General features: G+C 36.7%; 1 protein-coding gene across 6 annotated transcripts in view; it reads left to right on the top strand.

Annotated features, from left to right (window-relative positions):
* CNOT4 (CCR4-NOT transcription complex subunit 4) overlaps window positions 1-27,554 on the top strand; it is a 148,545-nt gene that overhangs the window by 65,037 nt on the left and 55,954 nt on the right. For 3 of the 6 annotated variants that reach the window (XM_006929399.4, XM_006929400.4, XM_006929401.4), the window contains exons 3-7: window positions 12,894-13,091; window positions 20,616-20,702; window positions 21,444-21,545; window positions 22,310-22,435; window positions 25,654-25,778. In XM_006929399.4, coding sequence (XP_006929461.1) covers window positions 12,894-13,091; window positions 20,616-20,702; window positions 21,444-21,545; window positions 22,310-22,435; window positions 25,654-25,778 — 638 coding nt within the window. Of the gene's footprint in view, window positions 1-12,893; window positions 13,092-20,615; window positions 20,703-21,443; window positions 21,546-22,309; window positions 22,436-25,653; window positions 25,788-27,554 lie in introns of all 6 variants that reach the window. The other 3 variants (XM_011280578.4, XM_011280579.4, XM_011280580.3) reach the window with 1 other exon arrangement.

The raw sequence follows: 27,554 nt of genomic DNA, 5'->3' as shown, positions 1-27,554 counted from the left end.
TGTTAGTATGATTTAAACTTCCTTCACTGTTTACCTATTTCAAAGAGCTCTTGTGTTCATTACTACCAAATTTCAAGAAAGCAGGAGTGTGTTTTAGATTTATCTATTTGGATAAATAGGATATTTATTTTATCTCTGAATTTCCTTACCAGAGGAATTATGTCTCAGAAGGCAGTGCATTAATGAGTTGTTGGTTTTTAATCTAGTGGGCATGCAGTATATATTACATGAATGAAAAAAGGTTAGGTCTATTTAAGTGTTAAATAATATGCATAATTACATATATATTATATATATATTTGTATATAGTATATATAACATTTGTAATAGATATTTATAATGTATATATTATATCTTTTTGTATAGTTAATATACTTTAAGAATGTGAATGAAAAGTAACTGAAACCTTAATATTAGCTTTGATCAAAGTTTATAATAAATTTGTGTTAGTAGATTTTAAACATTTAGTCATATTTTAAAAATTGGTTCCTGGTCATTCCATTAGAAGATAATTGTACTGAACTATTTTGTTGAAAGTGGTGACTTTTAGTATAGCCCAAAACTATAAGGCTTGTGAATTTTTTTGACTTCATTAAGTTTATCTCTTTCTCTTTTTTTTCTTTTGGTGTGCTGTGAAGTAGAGTCTTTTTTTTTTTCTAATTTTTTTTTAATGTTTATTTATTTTTGAGAGAGAGAGAGACAGAGTGCAAGCTAGGGAGGGGCAGAGAGAGAGAGGGAGACACAAAATCCGAAGCAGGCTCCAGGCTCCTCCAAGCCGTCAGCACAGAGCCCGATGCGGGGCTCGAACTCATGAATCGTGAGATCATGACCTGAGCCGAAGTCAGACGCTCAGCCGACTCAGCCACCCAGGCGCCCCTGAAGTAGAGTCTTAATAGAAAGTCCAATTGTTAAGTTGTCATTAGAGAAAAATCAGTTATGTGGGGAGATTTCAAAGAAATCCACTTCAGTTTTAAGGGATTACCCAGAATCACCTTAAATTCTTAGAAAGTAGAGAAAAAAGTAGAAACATGTTAAAGATAAAATAAAATAATTTTAGCAAAGTTGGTTATCAATAGTAGGGTCCCTTTCTGGGAAGACAAGCAAGTGTGGAGAATCTGAAAGACAGTAGGCCATTGGGATCAATTTTAAGAAAGAAACATTAACTCAACAAGTACTCAAGATAAGGCTACTGAGAAAAGGTAAGAGTAGTGATGCCTTTACGATCCTAAGGAAAATATCAATGTGGTTGCTTGAGTGTTGCACTGAAGCAGCATATGGATCCAGCCCATCTTTTATGCCATGTAGCACAGACAGATGCTCTCTCTCTGGAACACTGGTTATAAATTTGGGTCAGAGCCTTAAGGTGGATGAAGATACCCTGGAGGAACTAAGACCTCCTATGCTCAGAAGATGAATTATTGATATACCACCACCTTGTCCTCTCTGCAGTCACAAAAGAGCATCCTGCAGTAAACAGAAATAACATTTATAGACTGGTTGACAGAGTTCTTACATGTAAAGATTGCTACAACCAAGAATTAACAGACATTTCAGGAATACCAACATTATGAAAGAGAAGCACAAAAAAGCAGTAAATAAAAGAACCTACCATAAGTAAGCCAACAGAAAGAAACATTTAAAAGTGTCACTGATGCTTCTCAAACAGATAAAAAAGAATGGCATATCTAATGTAGAAGGAACATTTTTTAAAGAGCAAATTAGAGATCCTGAAAATGAACAATCTTATGGGTGGGCTAAGAACAGAGTGAACACAGGAACAAATTAATGTATGTTAACTAACTAGAATTTAAATAAAAATTTGAAAAGAAAAAAAAAGAACAAATTAAGTTGGAAGATCTTGCTGAGTATTTATTTTTTTTGCAGGATATAGTACAAAAAAAAAAGATAGAAAATAGCATGAAAGAAAAGTTCAGCAGCATAAAAAAGATACACTGTTTTCTAATCTGCTAAGAGAAGCTACAGAAACAGTGAAATAAGAATGAACGGGAAGAATACAGAACCACTAGAAGAAAATTTCGCATGAAAAGCAGTTGTCCTTAGAAGGGCTGTGTGAGTCTGAGACAAGATGACTGAAAAATGTTAACATCTATTTGTATAATTGTGAAATTTTTAATATCTAGAAGACAAAGTTCTAAAAGCTTATGGGAGAAAAATACATAGACTGTAGAATAAAACTGATACCATTGTTTCTGTTTTACAGAGAATTTTTTTTCCCGAAGTTTTGAGGGTGAATAACTTTGAAGAATTGTCAATTTCATTCATATGTAAAAGCATCATAAATCGTTTTTCCAGGGGCACCTTGGTGGCACTTGATTTCTGCTCAGGTCATGATCTCACAATTTGTAAGATCAAACCCCACACCGGGTTCTCTCTCTCACTTGGGATTCTCTCTCTCTGTCTCTCACTGCCCCTCCCCACTCGCTCTCTAAAAATAAATAAACTTAAAAAAAAAAAATTTTTTCCAGACATACAAAGATTCATAAAGTTTGATATTCACTATACAGGACAAGTAGAAGAAATGGTGACTAAGGTTTTGGACTAAAGCAACTGTTAAGTAAAGGATGGCCATTGAGATGAAGAAGACTGTAGGAATAGGTTTTTTGAGAAGATCAGAAATTCAATTTTAGACATGTTAAGTTTGAGGTTTCTATTAGAAATCTAAGTGGAGATATTGGATAGATTGGTGAATATTCAAGTTTGGTTCTGTTATAGAAATATAAATTTGAGAGTTAGCATATGGAATGTTATTTACAAAATAATACTGGCTGAGATCACGAGAAAGGATCAATAGAAAAGATGAGAGATTATCTAAGGGTGCGAATTCTCATAAAGAATTTTGAGACAGGGAATGCAAGCTGGTGCAGCCACTCTGGAAAACAGTATGGAGGTTCCTCAAAAAACTAAAAATAGAACTACCCTATGACTCAGCACTTACACTACTAGGCATTTATCCACGGGATACAGGTGTGCTGTTTCGAAGGGACACATGCACCCCAATGTTTATAGCAGCGCTATCGACAAGAGCCAAAGTATGGAAAGAGCCCAGATGTCCATCAACGGATGAATGGATAAAGAAGATGTGGTGTATATATACAATGGAGTATTACTCAGCAATCAAAAAGAATGAAATCTTGCCATTTGCAACTACGTGGATGGAACTGGAGAGTATTATGCTAAGTGAAATTAGAGAAAGACAAAAATCATATGACTTCATTCATATGAGGACTTTAAGAGACAAAACAGATGAGCATAAGGGAAGGGAAACAAAATATAAAAACAGGGAGGGGGACAAAACAGAAGAGACTCATAAATATGGAGAACAAACTGGGGTTACTGGAGGGGTTGTGGGAGGGAGGATGGGCTAAATGGGGAAGGGGAACTAAAGAATCTACTCCCGAAATCATTGTTGCAATATATGCTAACTAACTTGGATGTAAATTTAAAAAACCAAAAGTAAAAAAAAAAAAAAAAAAGAATTGTGAGACAACCTCCTTTTGGGTTTCCAAGTTATAATCTTTAGCTGGGGTGGTTATTGTTAAGTCAGACCCGGAAGAAGTTTTTCGGTTTCTTGTTGACTTAACGTAACCACAACTGCTGGGACTTCTGCTTGGTCTCCTGACTACTGGACCTGGCTTCTACTTGTCTCCCGGCCGGAGTGGGTCATGGACAGCAGCAGGTGCAGACCACGGAGAGTCTTGGAGTCTGAGACCCGGCTGAGCCTTGCCAGAGAGTGTGCTGAGCACACGTGCCACCTGTGGTTACGAAGCAGCCCATCTCAGGGACCAGCAAGTCTGTATGTCTCTAGAGACTAGCCTCTGCGGTTGTGTTAACGCAGAGGAGCACAGTGTTGCCAAGGTTTGTAGAAGTCCAGGAAGCCGCCATTCACACATAGCCCAACTCTGCTGGGAAAGTGGCCTGTAGAGGTCACACTGTGAAATGGCAAATTGAGATGATTTAAATAAACTTGGAAGTGCAGGTGAGGAGTTCGTTGAAGGAAGCCCTGGTTTGGACTCACAAATGAAACCTGCTTGTTTGCATAAAGGTCCACTTTGCTTTAATACTTTTGAGAAGCAGAGAGGTGGGTAGGTTTTAAAAACTAGGAGAGTTTAATGTTTCTGTTCGGTCCTAGTTGTTGAGCCTAATGGGTTCAGAAGGACCTTAGTATTTCCATAAACAAAGTCACAGGCTACCTGGTCATTCCTTAGACTGCCTTTGTATGTTCTTTTAGTGCAGCATTTCGGAGAAAAATACCTGGGAACACAGGTACTGATGCAGCATCATACAACACTGACTCATAGTGGAAACCATAATGGCCAAGGAGATGAGAACTTTGTCAAAGTTATTATTTTCATCTCAGAAATAATAGGAGATACTGCATCCGTGAAATAAGAACAAGATAGATAGTCTGAAAAAATTCAGTGAAGGATAAACATTGTTACTGGTAATTAAAATATAGCAGAAATAAGGAGAGAGTTGGAAGGTGAAATTGAGCAGATCTCTTAAAAAAACAGTGCAAAAAGACAAAGGAGGTAGAGTATTTGAGAGAAGAGATAGCTTTATTTGAGGATCTATCCAGGAGGTTAAATATCAAATAAGTTAGTGTTCTAGAAATAGACCACAGTTATACAGAAGGAAAGTTATCTTCAAAAATATGATTGAAGAATATTCCCAGGACCAAAGGACATATTTTCAGATTAAAAAGGCCTATCAAGTGTCAGGCACAAACTTTTTTTTATTTTTAAATAACAGAAAACTGAAAACAAAGAAGTCTGCAAGCTCCCAAAGAGGAAAAAAGTAGGTTACACATGACCATCCAGAATCAGAATCATTTCAGAATTCTCAAAAGCAAGTCTTGAAGCTAGAAGATACTTCTGAAGGAAATTTATTTTCACCTTAGAACTCCTTATCTGTCTGTTAATTGTGAAGGTACATGAAAAGACATTCTCAGACCTGAAAGATCTCAAAATTATTTTTTTACCCTCCGTGCATCTCTCTCCTGAGATTCTCTCAGGAATCTACTGCACAATATGCCTCACCAACATGAAGAAATGAAGAGAGTATGTGTGATAAAGCAAAGAGGTAATCAAACACAAGAGAGACTACAATGGGATTCCTGAGATGATAGGAGAGATGGCAGCTGTGCCTCATATAAGGACAGCCAACTCAAAATGTGGCAGATCAGAAATTTGCAAGGGGCGGCAGTTTACAAAAAGATAAAAATGAGAGGACACTTGGTGTTTTAAAAGAGAAATGTGTTGTGAGGCCATTGCAACGTTTGGAGGACATTTGGTGGTTGAATTACTAATGAACATATACAGATCTAATCAGAGCAAACAAAAGTTGTGCAGGAAAAGAAAAGTAATGGTATTCTACATGGCTCAGATATGTTGTAGAGATTCAGATATTCCCCCCACTACTGATACATTGTTACAGCAGCATTCGTAGAAAGGACTATTCCTTCCCTGTTGAAGATCTTTGAACTCTTTCTTAAAAATGAGTTGCTCATAAATGTGTAAGTTTATTTCTAGAATACATTCCACATCCACCCACAGACTTATTTTTTTAATGTTTTTTAAAAATGTTTTTATTTATTTTTGAGACAGAAATAGAACATGAGCAGGAGAGGGTCAGAGAGAGAGAGAGAGAGAGCGAGACACAGAATCCGAAGCAGGCTCCAGGCTCCAAGCTGTCAGCACAGAGCCCGATGCGGGGCTTGAACTCATGGACTGTGAGATCATGACCTGAGCTGAATTTAGACACTTAACCGACTGAGCCACCCAGGCACCCCCACAGACTTATTTTTTATAGAATTTATTTTGGGCATCTAAGACCTTAGCATTTTCACATAAGCTTTTTATTTAGTATGCAATTTTATCCAAAAAACCTACTGGGATTTTGATTGATCTTGAATTGAATAAACCAGTCAATTTGAGGAAGAATGACATCTTAAAAATGTTGACTCATCTAGTTCATCAGTAAGGTTTATCTTTGTATTTCTGTAGGTTTTAAACATTTATAAAACGATGTTCTGTAGTTTTCAGCATATGGAGTAGTATATAGCATGTTTTGTTATATTTACCTGTAACTATTTTATGTTTGTTGAGGTTTGGCATGTGGTATTTTAAAAATTTGATTTTCCAGTTCATACATAGAACAATTGATTTTGTTAAATAGATGCCTTAAGACTTCGAGTATAACATTGGAATAAAGTGGTAAGAATAGAAGGTATCTTTGTTCCCAGTCTTAGTGGGAAGGAGTTGAGTATTTCACAATTAAGTATGTTATTGCCTGTGAGTTTTTTGTAGATGGCTTTTATCAAGTTGAGGACGTTTTCCTTGCTTTCTGAGTTTTTATTATGAGTGGGTGTTGCATTTTGTCAAATGCCTTTTATGCTTCTTTTGAGATTATCATGTGTTTTCTCCTTCATTCTGTTGAAATGGTACTTTAGGTTGATTGATTTTTGCATCAGCCTTCCCTTCCAAGGATACACTTCATTTGATAATGATATACTACTGTTTTTAATTTGCTTATGTTTTCAGAAAGATTTTTATGTCTATGTCATGAGAGGTATTTATATGTGGTTTTATTTATATTGTTTTTAGATTTGATATCACAGTAATACAGGTTTCATAAAACGAGTTAGGAAATGTTTCCTCGTCCTCTATATTCTGAAAAAATTTACACGTGGTTGGTATTACTTCTGTTTTATTTCCTCTCCAAATTCATTATTTGTCACAGGATTCCTCTATGCAGATTTCTGGAATTCTTTTTGGACCATTTCCCTCTTTGTGATATTTTGCCCCATATATTTCAGTTGCCTCAGCCTCTTCAGGTTTTGATCACTGTCACCTCTGCTCAGTGTGATTGTTGGCCCAGCCAGGGGTCTACTAAGTGCCAGAAGAGCAGAAAGCTGGGACAGACACTCAACGCGTTCATCTATGTTACTTCTTTCCTCTCAGAGGACACAGATTTGCTGTTCAGTACCTGTTGTTTGATGTCTGAAAACAGTTATTTCATGTATTTTGTCTCATTTGTTGATTATGCTGGTAGGCCTGGTCTGTTGCTATCTCCTGTGTCATGGCTGAAGGTAGAAGTATATAAATAACTTTTGAACTTTATAATAATGTAATTGTGAGTATTGACCTAACCCAAATGAGGGTGGAAGGCTAGAAAGTAGAATTGATGGTGCCTGGGTGGCTCAGCCGGTTGGGCATCTGACTTCGGCTCAGGTCATGATCTTGCCATTCCCGAGTTCAAGCCCCACATTGGGCTCTGTGCTGACAGCTCAGAGCCTGGAGCCTGTTTCGGATTCCGTGTCTCCCTCTCTCTCTGCCCCTCACTCACATTCTGTCTCTCAAAAATAAATAAACATTTAACAAAGTTAAAAAAAAAATACTTTGTTAAAGAAGAAAGTAGAGTTGGAATGTATGGTTAGGCTGGGTGAAAGAAAGCTTTCAATTTGTGTAATATGATAATATCTAGAACTAAAAAGATCAAGTAGCACTCATACAAGCATCTTATTTAATGACGTGATAGTAAATGACAAAATAATCATCTAAGAGTCTAACAGGATTATTTCTAGGAAGAAGCAAGAAAATGAGAGGAAGGAAGGAAGAAAAGGTTCGGGGAAGGAAGAAAATGAGAGATTACTTTTTTCCCCAGTAAACCTTGTAGAACTGTTTAGGAACATATACAGAAAAATATCAATGAAACTAGGGAAATCATAGGAAAGAAAGTGCAATAATACTGGTCGTAGTCATAATCAAAATCAAGATCAAACACATTTTAAAAAGAAAAAGAAGAAATTATTTTTACTGCTATAAGGTCCCTAAAGTCATGGAATTTTATTTATTTAACAGTAGATCATGGAAGTATATTGAGCTGATATAAATGCCGGGAGAAACTATATCCACATTCATAAAGGAGAGACTTCTAACTTCTCTATTTTAGAATTTGATAGATGAAGTAGACCAAATAAAGGGAAATGGAAAATATTGAATGATACAATTAGCAAGCATATGTGTGTTTGTACATGCATCCAACTTTGTGCAAATTAGCACAAAACTTTATTTAAAGTTTATTTTGAGAGAGCGGGCAAGTGGGAGAGGAGCAGGGGGTGGGGGTAGGAGGACAGAGGATGTGAAGCAGGCTCTGTGTTGAGAGCAGACAGCCTGATGCTGAGCTCAGACTCACAAACCATGAGATTGTGACCTGAGCCAAAGGCAGACACTTAACCAACTGAGCCACCCAGACACCACCCCTATTTTATTTTAATTTATTTATTTGTAAGTACTAATTTACTTTCTCTACACTCAACATGGGGCTCAAACTCATGACTCAGAGATCGAGGCACATACTTCCAACTGAGCCAACCAGGCACTCCAAATTAGTATAAAACTTTAAAATACAAGTGTAGTGAACACAAAAATTGACTCTTAGGCCACAGTGGAAATATTAACCAGTTCCAAAAAGAAGAACTCAGTTGTGTATTTCTTTTTATTTATCCTGCTTGGGGTTTATAGGGCTTCTTAAATCTGTACCTTGGTGAGTTTCATTAGTTCTGGGGAAAAAAAAAATCAGTTATCTCTTCAGATATTGTCTTTATTCTCTTTCTTCTTCTGGGACTCTGATTAAATATTTTTCAGATTTTTTTTTTTACTACCTTCCATGTCTCTTAATTTCCTTTCTGGCTTTTTGTTCGTTTTTTTTTTTTTTTTTTTTTTTTTTTTTTCTTTCCTTAATGCATTAATGGATGATTTCTTCTGATCTTTCATATTGTGTTTGAATTGTTTTTGGTCATCTTTTGCTAAATATGTCTATTGAATTCTAAAATTTTGCCTTTCTAGAAGTAATGTTTGTTCTTTTTTCATGCTTGATATATCTTAAATAGATTTTTATACCCTGCACATACTTTCAAGTTTATCATATATTTATTTAAACAGATAAGCATTATTTTTAAATCTGTATCCAGTAATTCCACTAAAGTCTGTGAGGAATGTTTCTACTGGTTGTTGTTCATGTTGTTTTCTTTATGTGCTTGATTATCTATGCCTGCCTGCTTTCTGGTTGTTGTCATTGAATTATTTGTAGGGTTCTCCAGCGTCCAAGGTAGATTTGCCCTCCTCTAGAGAGACTTTGATTTGGCTTCTGCTGGATACTGTGAACATTGCCATTAGGGATAATGGTCTTTGGTGGGGCCAAGTATAAAGACCTTAAGTCTCCAGGATGCAAATCTTCCTAAGATTGGTTTCAACAACTTCTCCTTCAACAACTGATTTTCTTCTATCCCCCTTTTGTTTTGTTTTGTTTTGTTTTGTTTTGTTTTGTTTTGTTTATCTTGTTCTGACTTCTCTGTAGTTTGTTCTTATCCTGAAACTAACAGGCCTGGGTCTCAGCTTAACATGGAGGTGATCTCCCCAAAGAGTCTTCATCTTGGTCTGGCCCTGGGCTTTGAATGCTGTCCCTCTTTCCCCATGTGTTGTTACAAAGACTTTACACTTACCTCTCTGGATTTTGACTTTTATACAGAAATTGGCTTGGGACTTCTCACTGCAGATCATTTATCATTTTTAAGATATTGGTTAAAAAATAAAGCTTTATATGGTAGTTTACATCATTTCTAGCAGGAGGCAAAGTTAAAGTTGTAAATACATTTATTGGAAAACAGAACAAAAATGAGTGAGCTTATTGCAGGTTAAGAAACCAAAAGAGAGTATTAAACATTGTGATAGTGGAAGCACAGGGATTCAGCAGAATTTGGTAAAATAGAAAAAAGTAATATTTCAATAAAAGTTAGAGCTGGTTCTCTGAAAGACCAATAAAATAATCAAATTCTTGGCAGGTCAGATCAGAAAATAAAGAGAAGAGACATAAAGATACATTAGAAATAGAAATGGGACCATAACTACACAGATGAAAGAAAATAAGTGATATGTTAGTGATTATATTATATTATATTATACTATATTATATTAGAAAATAAGTGATTTATATTATAAACCACCTTAATAGTTTGGCAGTTTATCATCAAATTAACACTATTAAAAATGTTTTACACATTAAAACTGCTTTTCCATAGGTGACATACTTCACACTCCTTTGATACATAACATATAATAATATATTTAAAGAAAGCTCCCCTGCTTATAATTTTTCATCTGATGCTATATTTCTAGAAAATTTAGTGTATGTGTTTCAGTCAAAAAGTAGACCAGATGTGTTTTTCTTTATGATCATTTTCAGTACTATCGTTGCTCGCTTTGTAGGTCACACTCTCTGCAGTTATTCAGATTATGTGTCTCTGTCTCATTGTTAGTCCACCTCTCTTCCTCCACTCTTCGTACCAGCTTGTTAAGTTTCCTGTCCCTGGGTTTGCTGAGGAGGTATTTACGGTGGTGTGTGTGTGGTGGAGCAGCGCTCATGGGATGCATGCTTCTACTTTTTGTGAAACCTCTAGAAAAGTTAAGGCTTTTTATTTTTTTTTTTTTTTTTTTTTTTTTTTTTTTTTTTAAATTTTTTTTTTCAACATTTATTTATTTTTGGGACAGAGAGAGACAGAGCATGAACGGGGGAGGGGCAGAGAGAGAGGGAGACACAGAATCGGAAACAGGCTCCAGGCTCCGAGCCATCAGCCCAGAGCCCGACGCGGGGCTCGAACTCACGGACCGTGAGATTGTGACCTGGCTGAAGTCGGACGCTTAACCAACTACGCCACCCAGGCGCCCCAAGGCTTTTTAAAAAGGAAAATTAGCATTGCTAACTTTTCAGTTTTAGAGAGTAGCTTGGTGTTCATTTGGCAAATATTTATTGAGCTCCTAAAATGTGCACTACTAGCTTTATATTTCATCCTAGAGACAGACTTCGGGTCATGGATTACCAAGTCAGCTGTTTTATTTGCCTCCCACTCGCAAGGAAGTTAGAGTATGTCACATAGGACCAATTAGCTGGAAGATTCAGATTTTTAAATGTGGGAATCAAATGGTATGGGTGCTTAGATCCTGCAGGACCACTAAGAATGTCTGAAGATTGAAGAACAGGGTTTTTGGAGACCTTCTGATATTACCAGTAGAAGCCGAGGAACGTAAAGAAAAGTCTCACTTTCTCAATTGCCTTTAGCATTAATCTGAGTGTGTTCACAAGTTTGAGGGGTTTTATTTGTTTTTGTGTTTTACTTACATAGGAAAAGATGAAAAGTACCTTTATGTTAAAAGCATAGCAGGGTTTCAAGCTTTTGGATACTCTCTCCACTGTACCTTGTTCCTACTTTTTTCCTGGAGGTCATCATTTCTGTTAGCCCCCACTCCTGTATTCTGATAGGCACAATTTCCTATTTCTGGGATCTCTGGGTATCCACATTTAGATATGATTGTATTTAATGTGTCCTGTCTTCCATTTATTAACTATTTTTTATTAGTAGTAATAATAACCGATTTATTGAATGCTTATGTATAGGACACAGTCTTAATCACTTTAATGTATTTCCTTTTGTAACTCTTACAGAAACCCTCTTAATAAAGTCCTGTGATTCCTATTTTACAGAAAGGATGACTGAGGCAGGCAGGTCACATAAATTAGCCAAGGTCTCTCAGATGGTAAAGAGGAGCCAAGATTCAAAGCCAGGCAGTGTGAGTCCACAGCTCTTATTCAGACAACCGTTAGCTTTGGCATTAACAGTAGCAATGAAAACAATATTATAATGACAAAAAAGGAAAAAATTACAACATTGGAATTGCTAGTATTTATTGAGGGATTACTGTGTGCCAGTCATGATAATAATTGCTTTATTTTTTTGTGAATTTTTTTTCATGTTTATTTATTTTTGAGACAGAGAGATGGAGCACAAACAGGGAGTGACAGCAAGAGGGAGACACAGAATCTGAAGCAGGCTCCAGACTGAGCTGTCAGTGCAGAGCCTGACGCGGGGTTCAAACTCACGAGCTCAGAGATTGTGACCTGAGCTAAGTCAGACGCTTAACTGACTGAGTCACCCAGGCACCCCAATAATTGCTTTATTTTATCTTTACCCCCACCTTTAAGATTATTTTCAGCTTGTGAGGATACTGAGACATAGAATTTAATTGACTTGCTTAAGTCCACATGGCTTATAAGTGTTGAAACTAAAGTCAAACTCCTGAACCAGAGAACCTACAGATTGTTGTTTATTTGCCTGTTTATCTTCCTCTAAGAATGAATTGAAGAATAAGCACTTCGTTAATCTTCTAACACATAGTAGGTTTTCATTAAGTGCTTATTGAAAATAGTATATAAAGCCATGTTTACATGAGGTAACTTCTACTCTTTGCCTCTTCCACAGCACTTTAGATGTTTGATTTTTCCTGTCAACTCTGCTGGACACTATACGGAATACCACCGTTGTATTTTTTTAAATTATAGAACCTTTGTAATTCTGGAGTATTTTAAGTTTAGTGCTAAAAATAGTCTGTGCTAAGCTCTAAAAAGATAAATATTTTTTAAAAACTTGTATAATTTTAAATTTATTAAATAAATAATACTTGAAGCAATTGAAAGATTGAGAGGGGCCCCTGCATGGCTCAGTCCGTTAAGCATCCTATTCTTGATCTCGGCTGAGGTCATGATCTCACATCTTATGAGTCCAACCCCCACATCTGACAGCAAAGAGCCTGCTTAGGATTCTGTCTCTCCCTCTCTCTGTCCCTTCCCTGTTTGCACTTTCTTTCTCTCTCTCGCTCTCTCAAAATAAATAAATAAACTTAAAAAAAAAAAAAAAGATTGAGAAAAAGGGAGATGCAACAAATAACCACATACCCATCATCCAGAATTTGATCATTGTTTATGTATATACCTTATATCTTTCCATATTTAATACTAACTTCTTTGTTTTGTGCTTAAAGCCATATCCAGAAGACCCAGCAGTTTATAAACCACTCTCCCAGGAAGAATTGCAGAGGATAAAGAATGAGAAAAAACAGAAACAGAATGAGAGAAAACAGAAAATATCAGAAAATCGCAAACATTTGGCTAGTGTACGTGTTGTACAAAAAAACCTCGTCTTTGTTGTAGGTCTGTCTCAGCGCCTAGCAGACCCTGAGGTAAGCCCTCTTGTGTTTTCTTTCTCAACTTGACATTTTTTTCTTTTTTGCTTATCTTATTTGGAAATAACAGCTGACCTTGCCTATTTCCAGGATTTCCCTGAAATTATTAAAACTTAGGAGAGAATGGGAAATGATTTTTTAATTCTCTCTAAGCAACCAATGGCCAGTTGTGATCTTAGGCAAGTGTCTTTATCTTTCTTGGCCTCCTTTTCTTTAGCTGTAAAACGAGGTGGTTGAGCTAAATCTCTAAAATCTCCTTTAGTGCCAATAATCTGTGAAAGTTGGATAATTGTTTTATATTGCTCTATGGCTAGCATGTGACATGACTGCTCTGTTTCTTTCCTCTTTTCTGTAGCTGTGTAAGGATCGCCCTGGGCATGCAGCTACGTGAACCCACTAGAGAGCTGTATTTTTTTAATCCTGCCCAAGTAGTGATTCTTGCTTATAGAAGAGTTAGAGAACTACTGCTACGCTGTACCATCATTCTTTATTCATTCATTTCAAGCCAAGTTTGGGGAAAGAGGGAGAATTTGATGAAGGAAAATAATGGACCGGGTTCTGTGGTGTGTGTTTGGAGGCAGAGCAGACCTTATTACCCCCTCTGTTTATTACCTCTTTTTTCTCCTTTCACCACCAGTGCTGTAAGAGTAACACTGAGCTCATAACTTTCCCTGATACCCTTGGATGTATATCTGCTAAGTTTTCGTTTCTGATGTATTAGGAGGTGCTGACTAGATTGATGGGAGGGCAGATAGAAGCTGATTGACAGCCAGAGTGTTTACTTGAGTAGGAGAGAGTTGGATTTGGGGGCTCTGCCAAAGGTACCCCTCAAGAAGAATTTGGAGTAATATTCCTCATGGTACCCATTAAGACGGAAGGTTATAGTGAATATGCTTAGGGAGGTGGGAATCTTCACACTTGGCTAAGTGGGCTAATGGCCCAAGAAGAATGAAATTTAACGAGTGTAAACATTAAGTTTACTGTGTAATTGAGGTTGTGAAGGGCTTCGAGATCAGTAGAAGAGAAAGTCAGAGAGACCTTACCAAGAAGGCTTTTCTCATTGGCAATAAACATGGAGGCAACTCCAGAATTACTTGGACCTAAGTCCAGGGATGCTGGCATTAGTGGGTTGCATGAGTCCTTCAGGAGACCAGGTTCTTTGCAAAGCCAATGGGGTTGGTCTAGAATTCCACAGGAAAGGACTTTTCAGCAATGGCTCTTAAGGATGAGCGCTCATTTCAGGTCTGTGACTCAACCTCAACAGCCAGTTCTTTCTTTTTTCTTTTTAATTCCTCAGGCAGGCAGAATCCCACTTCACTTGTGACCATTTTCTTGAACACCGCTCCAACTTTGCACCAGTCCTTCTGTCTTCGCCTTTCAACGTTTGTCTTTTTTCTAACTAGAAAAAAGGGCCCTTCTTGCCTCTGCAAGTTTTTTACTTTATCTGTCTCTGTTTACTCCTACTGATCTTACTGATTAGAGTCTACTTGTGCTTTCTGAAACTGGTATTCCAGTAAATGAATGGAACTTTTATTTTGATTTGACAAATCTTGGATATGCATGTACTTGACTGTGTTAATACATCCTGGGTCCTGTCACCTATAGTACTGGAGGCACATAGGGAGCAATGCCCGAAAGCTGGCTAAAATTAAGCCATAGTCTCAGTCTGCTGTTTGGATTATAGGTTTTCTGCCTCCTCTTTGTATTCTGTGATTTGTTTCTATTTACTTACAGAGATTTCTTATTTCCACTTCAAAACATAACTCCAGTAACGTTAATCTGAAGAACTGTTACACAGAAAGAAATTAATCTAGGTGGTGACTAGTGAGAGAGGACACCTTATCATGAATCTAAATGTGCCTTAAAAAAAAAAATCACTGTACTGGTTTTATACTTTTGAAATCAGTGTTCTTGGTGAGAAGACCCTGAATTTTTTTAAACATTGGTTTCTCTCATTTATTTCACTTGAAACCCTAGGAAGACCAGAGACCACTGTTTTATTTACTCAATCCTACCATTTCTAAACAATAATATCTTAACACATCCTCTTAATTTGTGTGTATAATCTTTTCCGTTTGGAAAACTTAAAGTCAGCTTTATTAGAAAACTTGAAGTTTCAAATTGCTAGTGGTAACTTTCAGGTTAAAGGAGCTCCTGATGAACAATTATTATTATTGGATGATGAACAATTTGGTGTGTGACTGAATTTTTTTTTTAATTTAATTTTTTTTGAATGTTTGTTTATTTCTTAGAGAGACAGCACAAGTAAGGAAGGGGCAGAGAGAGAGAGGGACACACAGACTCCAAAGCAGGCTCCAGGCTCTGAGCTGTCAGCACAGAGCCTGACACGGGGCTTAAACTCACAAACCGCAAGATCATGACCTGAGCCAAAGTTGCATGCTTAACCAACTGAGCCACCCAGGCACCCTGTATTTGACTGGATTCTGATTAACAGGAGAGTTTAGGAAAAATTCAAGATTATTTTGAAAATAATTTTTTGCCTCAAAAAACTTAATACCACGATTGATTGTCAAATGTATTCACTTATTGATAAATAGAAAAAAAAAACTATTTTAGAAGTTATGGTATATAGTTAGAGGTAGTGATTAGAGGTAATTATCTTCTAAATGCTAAAATTTTGGATTTGCTGGAACCTAATTCATTCATTTTCTAAATTAACTTCTGAATTTTTACCCTGTTTTAGATACTTTGATGTTGTAGATAAAGTAGTTCAGCAAGCCAGACACAGTCTCTACTCTTTTTCTTAACATTTATTTATTTTTTGAGAGACAGACAGAGCATGAGCAGGGGAGGGGCAGAGAGAGGGAGGGAGTCACAGAATCCAAAGCAGGCTCCAGGCTCTGAGCTGTCAGCACAGAGCCCGATGTGGGGCTTGAACTCACGAGCTTTGAGATCATGACCTGAGCTGAAGTCAGATGCTCAACCAACTGAGCCATCCAGGCACCCCAGTCTCTACTCGTAATTAATAACTGTTGGGAAGACAGAATTTAAGTACTTTTAACTGTGCTAAGCATTTAAAAACATAGAAGTACAGAGTTTGGGGGGAACATATAACAATAGGGGACTTGGCTACTATAGATATCCACAAAAAGCCTTCCTGAGGGAAGGATAATTAAGAATTACTAGGGATTCCCTAGGCCGCAGATAAGGACAAGTGTGTGTCCCAGGTATGTGGTGGTCTGAGAGAGTAGCTTGTTTGAGGAACTAAAAGACTTTATTTATTTTTTTTTAATCTTTTTTTTTTTTTTTCCAACGTTTTTATTTATTTTTGGGACAGAGAGAGACAGAGCATGAACGGGGGAGGGGCAGAGAGAGAGGGAGACACAGAATCGGAAACAGGCTCCAGGCTCCGAGCCATCAGCCCAGAGCCCGACGCGGGGCTCGAACTCCCGGACCACGAGATCATGACCTGGCTGAAGTCGGACGCTTAACTGACTGCGCCACCCAGGCACCCCTAAAAGACTTTAAAGACAGAACCATGTTATTTTACAAATGAGAAGTTGAGGCATAGAGAAGTTAAGTGACTTGCCTAAGATCACACAGCTGTTTCATAGCAGAGGCGGGACTAGGACCCACCCCCCACCCCCACCCCCACCCCCACCCACCCCCACTTCTAATCCCCTGGTCTTAAAGGTCCTATTCTAGTGTTTTACACTGATCATTGGTCTGTTGTCCATCCATTTCTCTGGTCATTCATCCTTCTGTCTGTTTACTGAGGTTTTGATTTTCTCTGTAGTGTCCATGAAAACTTGACTGTGTTCCCAAAGAATATACAGGGAGACAGTTTATTTATTATTAAAAAAATTTTTTTTAATGTTTATTTCTGAGAAAGAGACAGAGTGAGAGCAGGAGAGGGGCAGAGAGAGAGGGAGACAGAGTCTGAAGCAGGCTTCAGGCCCTTAGCTGTCAGCACAGGGCCCGATGCGGGGCTCGAGCTCACGAGTCATGAGATCCTGACCTGAGCCGAAGTCGGACACTTAACCACCTGAGCCACCAGGCGCCCCTAGAGGAAGACATTTTTAAACATTTGGCATGCCATTGGGCATTTATAATTCTGTCATGTAGTTTTTTTTTTTTTAATGTTTATTTATTTTTGAGAGAGAGAGACAGAGAGCAAGTGGGGGAAGAGGAACACACACACACACACACACACACACACACACACACACACACAAAATCTGACGCAGGCTCTGGGCTCCGAGCTGTCAACACAGAGCCCGATGCGGGGCTCGAACCCACAAACCATGAGATCATGACCTGAGCCGAAGTCGAACACTTGACTGAGCCACCCAGGCGCCCCTGTCATGTAGCCTTTTATATTCTATATTAGTATTAAAGCTGGCTCACTGTAAAGTAAATATGTGACATTGAATATACAGATAATGTGATATGTAGGGTATTCTGCCTATTTCCCATACTTTTTATTCACTAGAATACTGTTTTGCTAGTTGTATGTTTAGACGGAATCTAGAATATTTAACTTAATATAGAAAGTTTAAATTATTTAAATTTCCCTTGCCTGGGCAAGCCATTTCTTATCAGCCATAGGGCCATTTGCTAATACTCTGAGGCCCATCGGTGTTCTTTATCCATGTAATTCTTTTTGTTCAGTGTTAAAATTGTTCCGTTTTCAATAAGCATTTATGGGGTACCATGCGCTGGGCAGTGTATAAGACACTGAGTATACACCAATACAGACGTGGTCCCTGCTTATTTTCAAGCTAACAGTTACTGTAATATGAGTAGTACTGAGGGCTATGGAGGCACAAGAGAGAGCACCCGATCTTGCTGGCGAGGTATGTACTCTTCTGCTGTCTTTGGGGTAAAGTGCTTCAGGCACAGGAACTATACAAATGCTTCTGGATGAGAAAGATCTCAGTCTGCAAGTGATTTGTTTGGCTGGAAGATTAGAGTGCAGTGGTGAGAGATGAGGCTGGCGAGGTAAGTAGTAACAGATTATGAGGGGTTTTTAACCACGCCAAGGAGTTTGCACTTTATCCTAAAGGCTGTGGAAACCTGTTGAATGTTCTTAAGAACAGAGTGACATGGCTAGATCTGTGCTTTGGAAATAATCATTCTGGCTCCAATGTGACATGTCAGTGTAGTTATACAGAAATCTTATGTTGTATTGAAGGTCTTGTAGTCAAATATTGGCCAGAAACTATTTCCATAAGCCAGTGGTTTTCTTATCCGAACCAGTAACCATTTTTTAAAAAATATTTTATAACACTCCTTGACTTTCATGAAGTAAAGAAATAAAAGTATTAAGAGGAAAATAATTATACAATACTATTTCTACATGTAAAGCTTGGGTACCCCTACTCTAGGACCTTGCTGTTCAAGGTGCAGCTTCTGGGCTGGTAGCATTAGTATCACCTGGGTGCTTATTATGTAAACTCGGGCCCTGCCCCAGAGCTACTGAATCCAAATACACAATTTTACCAGATCCTTGGATGATTTATATGCATATTCAGGTTTGGGACATACTATTGTTAAGTATACAATAAAATAGTGGAATACTTACATTTTTTGTAGAATCACTGTGAATGTGACACCCACAATGCAGATTGTTACAGGTATCTGTATTGGCAACTCAGGTACCATGAAATGCCAATGATGTGATTTTTCCGAAACAACTCTTAGTATAATTCTGAATAAAGCACTTGTAGTCTTCCCTGAATTACATATTATTTGCTTTCCTGTAAATTCAACATATGTCAAAATTGTAGGGAACTACTTTGAGTTTATGTATAATGTGGAGTTTGTTTCTGGGTTCACTTAATTATACCTAGGCTTCTCAGCTACATTAATGTCTTATAGGACATTCAGCAATTGTGCAGGACAGTTCTTCATTTTGCAGGGCTAGCCCAAGCCTGGTAAGCCATTCCTGGTTCTCATGCACTGAACATAAGTATTGCCTCCCATTCATTTTGACAACCTCCCCCAAGAAAAGCTCCCACGGATTTTTAAATGCTCTCTTGAATGCTGCCTTCATTGAGAGCTACTACCATAAACTCAGATGTGATTTGAGATGCTGATGTAGCGTAAACTGACCAGCCTGAACCTTTGAAGCAGGTATGTTGGCTGTGGAGCCTTTCGCTGAGTTGGTATCCATCCAGCTGGAATAGTGAATACAGTTCTACGCTCCACCAGCCAGGAAGCTTTTCAAAATAAACTCTTCCCCCTGCTCCTCAGCCCTGGGACTTTGCTGTGTAAAGCCTCAGGGCTATTGCCTTCACCACTTAATAGTTTCATATGTTAGGGGATTTGGTGGAAAAAAGATTGAAAACCAAAAGTATCATCTCATAATCCATTAAAATTGGCTATAGAAAACATAACAGCCCTATACTTGTAAGAACCTAAAGTAAAATGTGGTAAAAAAATAATTGTTAATTAAGTTGAAAACTGTTAGGAATTTATGATACCTCAGCCATACACTATTTCACAAAGTCTTGATTCTATCATACAGAACACATTAGCTGAGTTGTAAGTATGTGAGAATGTTACCAAATTAAGAGTGTTTGGAAAGAATACTTGGCACACACTTGGACAGGTACACACCGAAAAGTTCCTTGAGAGAGAGCTTGCTGTTTGTAGAGGTTGTAAGAACAGTAGGTCTATAGATAAATTCTAGGAAAAGAACCAAATTTAATTTTAAAGTAGTTGGAAATTATGGGAGAAGTTTTATATCAGGTTACATATTGGTCAAATTAACACAGGTCAAGTAAGTCTGTAAGTAAAGTAAAATGAAAGGAGTAAAGGAGGTGGCACAGGTATAAGGGGGAATAACTACAAAGAAGTAACTGGGTAATAGAGAAATGAATAAATTTGTTTCCATCACCCCATATATGTTGTTTACTAGGCAAAGAGTAGGGAAAAAAACGCACACACACAGAGGAGATAATCAAGAAACCGCAAAATCAACACAAAGAGAATACGTACACACATACAGTGATACATCATTAAGCTTAGAAGGTTGAGGAACATTGTTACCGTATTTGCAATTTGTAACTTTAACGTATCAAATATTATATACAATAGATTTATGAGTAAAGCTGTCTCTACTTATATGTCTGTTCTTGAGTTTCTGTCTGTGTTTAATACATAATTATTTGGTCATTGTTTTGAGAATTACTTTTTTATAAGGATCATCTATTAATGAAAATGTGGTTAAGATGTTTGATTGTTTTGGTGTTTAAGAATACTGTGAAGGTAAGATTTCACTGATTATTGGTGCAGATACTAGAACATGGTGGGTAATACCAAATTTAGTGAATCTCAGTTTCCATATAGTGGGTCAATAAAAAATAGCTTTTACACTCTGTTGATAATATCCTATAGGTTAGCCACACAAATTGTAAATTAGGAAGTAGTCACATTTATTAGAAAACTTTAAAAACTATTTTCCTTTCACTGAAGAGGGATGGTTATGTCCCCATTATAAGGATAACACTGATGAAAATGGGGACACATTATACCTTATTTCTTCTTCTTTTATAGGTTTTAAAACGACCAGAATATTTTGGGAAGTTTGGTAAAATACATAAAGTTGTCATCAATAATAGCACATCATATGCAGGCTCACAGGTAACTCATTATAGGGATTTTTGCCTTTCCTCCCTATGGTCTGGGCTTGACCTGGGCTGTTCAGAAGGAAAATTCAGCTTTAATAACAAAGCCTGAGGGTCAAGGATTTAAGCAGTGTAGTGACCTCTGTTGGTGGGGTGGGGGAATTTCTCATGCTCATTTGACTCTTCAGGACTTAACAGTGAATTGATAATAAGAGGGAAATAGTAAAACAAAGTTTAGTGTTTGTTTGGGGGGGAGGGGGAGTTGAGTCTGTTATCAGGCATTGCGATAATAAGGTGATGGTTTCTAATTAATATTTTCAACTATTGAAAACTTAGTAGAGCATCTTTGTTATGCTGGTATTAGCAGATAGAATACTCTCGCAAATTGCTTTTATTTTGGGGAGAACATAATTTGACAAATCTTCAGATCTTATTTTTTTAAATCTAACTTTCAAAGCTTATTGTAACCTTGACGAGCCTGTCAAATGACTTTAAAAATATAAATACCAAGCCAGGGATGATATTTTATCCATATATATTTTAGTATACTTAAAATCAGATAAAATTCATTAAGTATGGTTGTTTTAAGATAAACTAGTATATGGTTTAATCAGACTTACTACTACTTCTAATTATTGTCATTATTATTAATGATAGTAGTAGTAAAGGCCTTCAGAATTCCCTAGGCAGGGTGCAAAGGAATTGTTAAAGTTTTTGTTGAATTTGAAACTTCGGTAACAGTGTGTTTTCACTTTAGGGTCCAAGTGCCAGTGCTTATGTAACCTATATCCGGTCAGAAGATGCTCTCAGAGCCATACAGTGTGTCAACAATGTGGTAGTAGATGGCAGAACACTTAAGGTAATATGTTCCTCTTGATGTTTTTTTAAGGGGGAAGAGGTACAATGTAGTAAATAGAGGAGAGGCTAGGATTTACCTATTACATTTGAGGGGGGTCTATTTGAAGATTGCTTCTTAAGTATCCATACTAATTTATGACAGCTGATTTGTTTACTGCCAGATTATGTGTAGGGTCTTGTTTTACCAGGTAGGAATAAACACATTCATTTTTAGGTGATAATCTTTAAAAATCTTCTGTAATTACACATAATCTTATTTTGTGAAAATAGGATCTATGATACTTATGACAGAAAATGGTTCTGATTTGTTGTCCTTAAATATTTGAATATTGATCAGTTCAGGTTTGAATAAGGGGTCCCACTGAGCCATGCTTTATTTAAGTGGGAAAAGGCTGGCATAACTAGAAAAAAGAATTTGCCTTCTTAATGAGCAAGTACAGTTACTTGCAAGAAGTTACTATAACGTGGAACAGATTTTGTGTATCTTGTCTTCTGATCCCTAGGGAAGATTTGGGTACTCAGATTCTGGAAACCATAGACTTGGGCGGGGGGCGGGGGGGTGGTTCTTTAGTTCTTCCAAATGAGCATCATTTTTAATAAATTCTGCTTAGTGATAGTTTAGTTCTCCAGTATTCAGAGCCTTACTTATTGTTTTGGTTACATCGATGCCTCATTTTAGGTGAAGTGAAAACACCAAAGATGGAAATCTTCATTGTGTCAATTCACATTTTGGGTCATTTTTCCCCCTCCCCAACTCTCCTACAGGCATCTCTAGGTACAACAAAATACTGCAGTTACTTCTTAAAGAATATGCAGTGTCCGAAGCCTGACTGCATGTATCTACATGAATTGGGGGATGAGGCGGCCAGCTTCACAAAAGAGGAAATGCAGGTAGTAAATTAATGTGAATTATAAACTTTGCGGAAAAGGGAGTATTTTTCTTTATAAGTTAAAATTACAAAAGCAAAAACTAGGGATTCTATTTTTTAATTGTTATTAAAGTAGCATTTTCCAGTGTTCCGTGGAATATCAGTTCTACAGAATTATTGTTGTAATAAAGATGGGTCGGTAGTCCTTTAAGTGTGAATGAAGATAAATAGGTTTCTTTCTTACAGGACTTCTCAGAGTCTTTAATGTGCTAATGCATATCCAGGAAGGGAATGTACATTCAGAACTTAATTGGCCAACGAAGGCATTTTGGTAAATGCTACTTTAGTGGGAATATCAGCAAAATGAAAACTAAGTGGGTTACTGTAATTATGAGGTTTTTCCTTGCTAATTTCCACTCTATAGAACATGCTAGATGATAATAAACCTATCGAATGTTGCTGATAAGGTAACATTTTTATAAAATGATTCTCCCTATGAAAGGTACACTGAATCAGTGTCATGAGTTGAAGGTTTATTATCCCATGTTCTTTTTTATATTTTCTGTCCTCTAGTCTCCTTTCGATTTGTAGTATAAACAGGCCTTTATAAGTAAAAATGTTGACCACATGCATATTAAATGAGGATTATACCAAAGCACAATGCTGCATTTCCCTGTAGCTGAGGTCTTCAGAGTGTTGCTGTGGACTTTTGCAGGAGCACCCTTCTCATTTAGGAGGTGGGGGCAGCATTGATTGCCAACTTTGATTCTCTAGGTCAAGCTGGAGAAAGTCTAGTAGGGTCGCCTTTGAGCAGATTGTTAAATGAAATACTGACTTTTTTTTTTTTTTTTTGACTTGGAGTTACTACAGATTAAGTCTCATTGTAATCAATTCATTGGTATGTCTTGATAGTATTTCTTGACGATCCCAAAACAGTGTTAAAATAAGGTCTCTGTGATATTTAATGGGGACAGATGACTTCTTATCTAATAAATGCTTCTTAATTTGTTTTCTTTCTTTGAATAAAACCTTGGATAAAATCTAAGGTTGAACCACTTCAAACTAGTTTTGACAAGTAGAGAATATGCACTACTCATGCTACTATTACAATGAAAATCTCTGTCTGAAGAGTTTGTAAGCCCTACTTGATCTCTTTTTTGAGTATTATTGAGTTATAAATGAAAATGGATAGGTGGCCCCTTGGAACTTACTTGTAATGGGATTTAACCTGTCTCTCTGGACTACCCCTGTAGAATAATTTGAATATTAGTTTCAGCTTTTAGTTGCTAATAAAAGCGAGAATATCTCCCGAAGTATTGATTGTAGAAAAAAATTTCAAGGCTTTTCACGTTTTAAAGATGTAAAATCCACATCTGACTGTATTTTTTCTTAACAATTTAAAATTCACTGTTGTAATGAACTCATCTGTTCTTCTTTATGTGAGTTTAAAATTAATTTGAAAGGAGATTTCTTTATGAAAACACTTCCTCTATATACAAAGGAAATTTGAACAGATTATATCACAGTAAACATCAGCTCTTTCCTTGTTACTGCATATCTCAAACTTTAGTGCTGTATGAAACATTTGTAGATCCATTTGAAACAGGCAGGAGCGCCTCTCAGAACAGGGAACGATGTGGGGCGCCTGGGTGGCTCAGTTGTTTGAGCGTCTGACTCTTGATTTTGGCTCAGGTCATGAGCTCATGGTTTGTGAGATCAAGCCCCGCATTAGGCTCCGTCCTGAAAGCGTGGTGCCTGCTTCAGATTTTCTCTCTCCCTTTCTCTGCCCCCTCCCCCACGCATGCGCTTTCTCTCTCTCTCACTCTCTCTTTCTCAAAATAAATAGCTAAACATTAAAAAAAAAAAAAAAGAATAGGGAATGATAAGTTGTGCAGTATATATGATACAGTCATACTCGAATCATCATTGATTAGATGATATTGCCCTTGCTTGTTTTTATTGTTTTGTTTCTGTTTTGATCTGTCCTGTTCTGGATTTGGTTTTCCCATAACATCTAGTTAGACCACACTTTTAAGATAAGTAAACAATCCTTGAAGGTAAGTAAAAATGTCGTTTCAGTTGTAATATACATACAAATAGTAGAAAGTTATTCAGAATAATTTCATTGGGATTTATTTTTGTGTTGGACTAGTTTTCCAGAAATAGTCTTTGCCTAATTTCTCCCATAATGTTTGTGACATTGCCTTCTGATATACTGCTACTGACTACAGTAAATACAAATTTCTCTTTTTTGTGTATAGAGCAGTGATCTGCAGACTTTTTCTGTAAAGGGCCAGTCAGTAAATATTTTAGGCTTTCTGGGCCAAATGGTCTCTGTAGCAAATAGTCAATTCTTCTGTTATAGCAGAAAGCAACCATAGACAGCAAGTAAATAAATGAACATGACTGTTCCAGTAAAATTTTATTTATAAAACTCCAAACTAGTCTGGAATTTAAAATATATTAATTTTTATGTAAAAACAAATTAATGGAATTTTTACTTAGTGTCAAGATAATGAAAAATGTAATAAGACTTTTCATCTGTGTATTATTCACAGTGTTAGTCTGATTATTTTGTTTTGTTTTGTTTTTGGATTTTTTGTTGTTTTTAAATGTTAATTTTTTTTTTTTTTTTTTTTGAGAGGGAGAGAGTGAGAGCTTAAGTGGGGGAGGGGCAGAGAGAGGGAGAGGGAGAGATATAATACCGAGCAGGGCTCTGTGCTCTCAGCTCAGAGCCTGACGCAAGGCTTGAATTCGAACTGTGAGATCATGACCTGAGCTGCAGTCAAGTGTCAGATGCTGAACCAGCTGAGCCACCCAGACCTCTGTATAGTTTTTAGTCTCTTTTAAAAAGTTAGATTAATTACTTTTGGTGATCTTCGGAAAGTTCTGTAACGGCCTGTTAGAAGACTTCATTCATAGATGAAAGATGGGGAAATAGGTTTAAAAGGGACTCTAGTTTTTTGAGGTAGCAAAAAAGTTGACTATTAATAAGCTTTTTTGCACAATAAAGTGGTTGATGAAATGCCTTAATTAATGGTATACGTATCACATAGTTTTGTTGGAAGAACTTTCATTGGTCTAGTGGTTCTGTGGCATCATCCTCACAAGGTTCTCTAAAGCCATGAAAAATTTTACATGTTTTATTTAGGATTTCTTTAATAATTTGGAAAGTAAGTTATTAATTTTTAGCAGCCATTTTATGAGCCCCACTGCAGTTTTTATTTCTTCTTTCATTAGGCGGGTAAACACCAAGAATATGAACAGAAACTACTTCAAGAATTGTATAAATTAAACCCCAATTTTCTTCAACTGTCCACGGGTTCAGTTGATAAGAATAAGAACAAAGTGACGCCACTGCAGAGGTATGATACGTAAGTACCGATATTAGTATGATCAGACACCTTCCCTTCATGTCTGTCGATCTTCTCCTTTCATTCTACATCTTCTTCAGGCAGAATCCTTCTTGACAGTGTGTATCATTTGTGCACAGTTGTTGCACCAAATAGGAAATGTTGAGTCACAGTTTCTGGGTTTGAATATTTGCTGCCTGCTGCTCCCTGGTAACACATCAATGAGCCTCTTGATGGCTACCCTTTGCGTTGATTTGCAGACTGCCCTGGACCCTGAGAACACCCTCCTTGCAAAAAAGGAAATTAAGGGATGTTGGTTACTGAAAGGCTCTTATTTACCTAATTAAGGTTTCCCTCCTGATATAATGTGGGGGAAATACTGGAAAAGGAAGAGTGGGAGTTAATCTGAAGCATTGTATGTTGGAGACACACATATTTGTTGGTTTTCTAGTTGCAGAAATCACTAAAGTTCTCTAAATGGGGAGGATTCAGAATCTTTTTCATCGTAGAAAACGGCTTATTTTTGTGTAGACCTGTGCTATGTCAATGTTTAAATAAACTTACAGTCTTAGGTACTGAGTCTCATTCTGATAATGGTGATCTTCACATTTTGGGTTATATTTGGTTGTGGCCTGTCAGAAAATGGTATGATTAATAAAAACAATAATTTGGGGGTTGTACTCTATCCTGAATGTTCCTTAAGTTTGGTGTGTTAGGCTCTTGTTAATTTTCTTTTGATTTGGTAAGTTTAATTTTTATAAAATGGATTCTTTTTAAGTAAATAGCTATAATTAATTTAGATATGTTGATTTGCTTCATAAAAAAAATTATTCCAAAGTTAAATTTAAGTAATATGCTAAACATCTGCTTGTTGCTTGCTGTAGTCCAGCATCTATTTAGCACTAAAATAATGTAAGGGCCATTTCCCAAATATAGCTAATAATAACTACATGCATTGTTGTCAGGTCAGTTTCTTCAAATGTGTACTCTTGTATTCAAATTCCTGAAGTCCTGGTTAAGTTTATTCATCTTGATAGTAAAGATCACTTAAAAGGCTATTCAAATTGTTTGTATAAACACATACATGCACATGTATATACATGTGTATATAAATATATAAAAAAGAGCCTACAGAACAAAACATAAAATTACTGTATAGTAAACTGTGTGAAATTTGCGCCTGTCAAAGCTAAGAATGAAAGCTAAGTCCAAGAGAAATCTTTTGGGGATGATAAGCTTTGACCCTTTCCATTGATCTTTTTGTACCTACTCCTTTCTACCCCTGTATGTTTACTTTATTATGAACCATATTCTATTCCTTACCTCATTGGTTGCTAATTCTGTAGTGCTTCATATAAGAATGGGGTTATTATAGTAAAAATTTATTTCAGATGCTTTTCACAGTTATGTACATTATTGTTCTCATTAAAAATGTCACTCTAATTAAAACCATATTCTGGGTTTATAGCCCCTGGAGAATTCAGACTAGAAATTTAAAATTTAGACTATCTCTTTGAGATAATGTTTTTTATTTCCTGAATATAAAAGCAATATATTTCTACTTAAGGAAATTTGAAAAATAATATAAAAGCATACAGAAGAAAGTAAATCCTCTATGTGATCTCAATACTCAAGACATTTTCACTGAAAACGATTTGATGTATTTCCTCTCAGTGTGTATTTCTTTGTAGTCCTTTTCCTTCTTGTGAATGTATATATACACAAAATACATTGGTTTGTTATGTTTTAAAACTTAATACCCATTATCATGAATATTTTCCTGTGTCG

This window comes from Felis catus, chromosome A2 (assembly GCF_018350175.1).
Source record: "Felis catus isolate Fca126 chromosome A2, F.catus_Fca126_mat1.0, whole genome shotgun sequence".
NCBI classification, from domain to species: domain Eukaryota; kingdom Metazoa; phylum Chordata; class Mammalia; order Carnivora; family Felidae; genus Felis; species Felis catus.
Note: the sequence above shows the minus strand (reverse complement) of the source record. Positions and strands in the feature narration are given on the sequence as shown.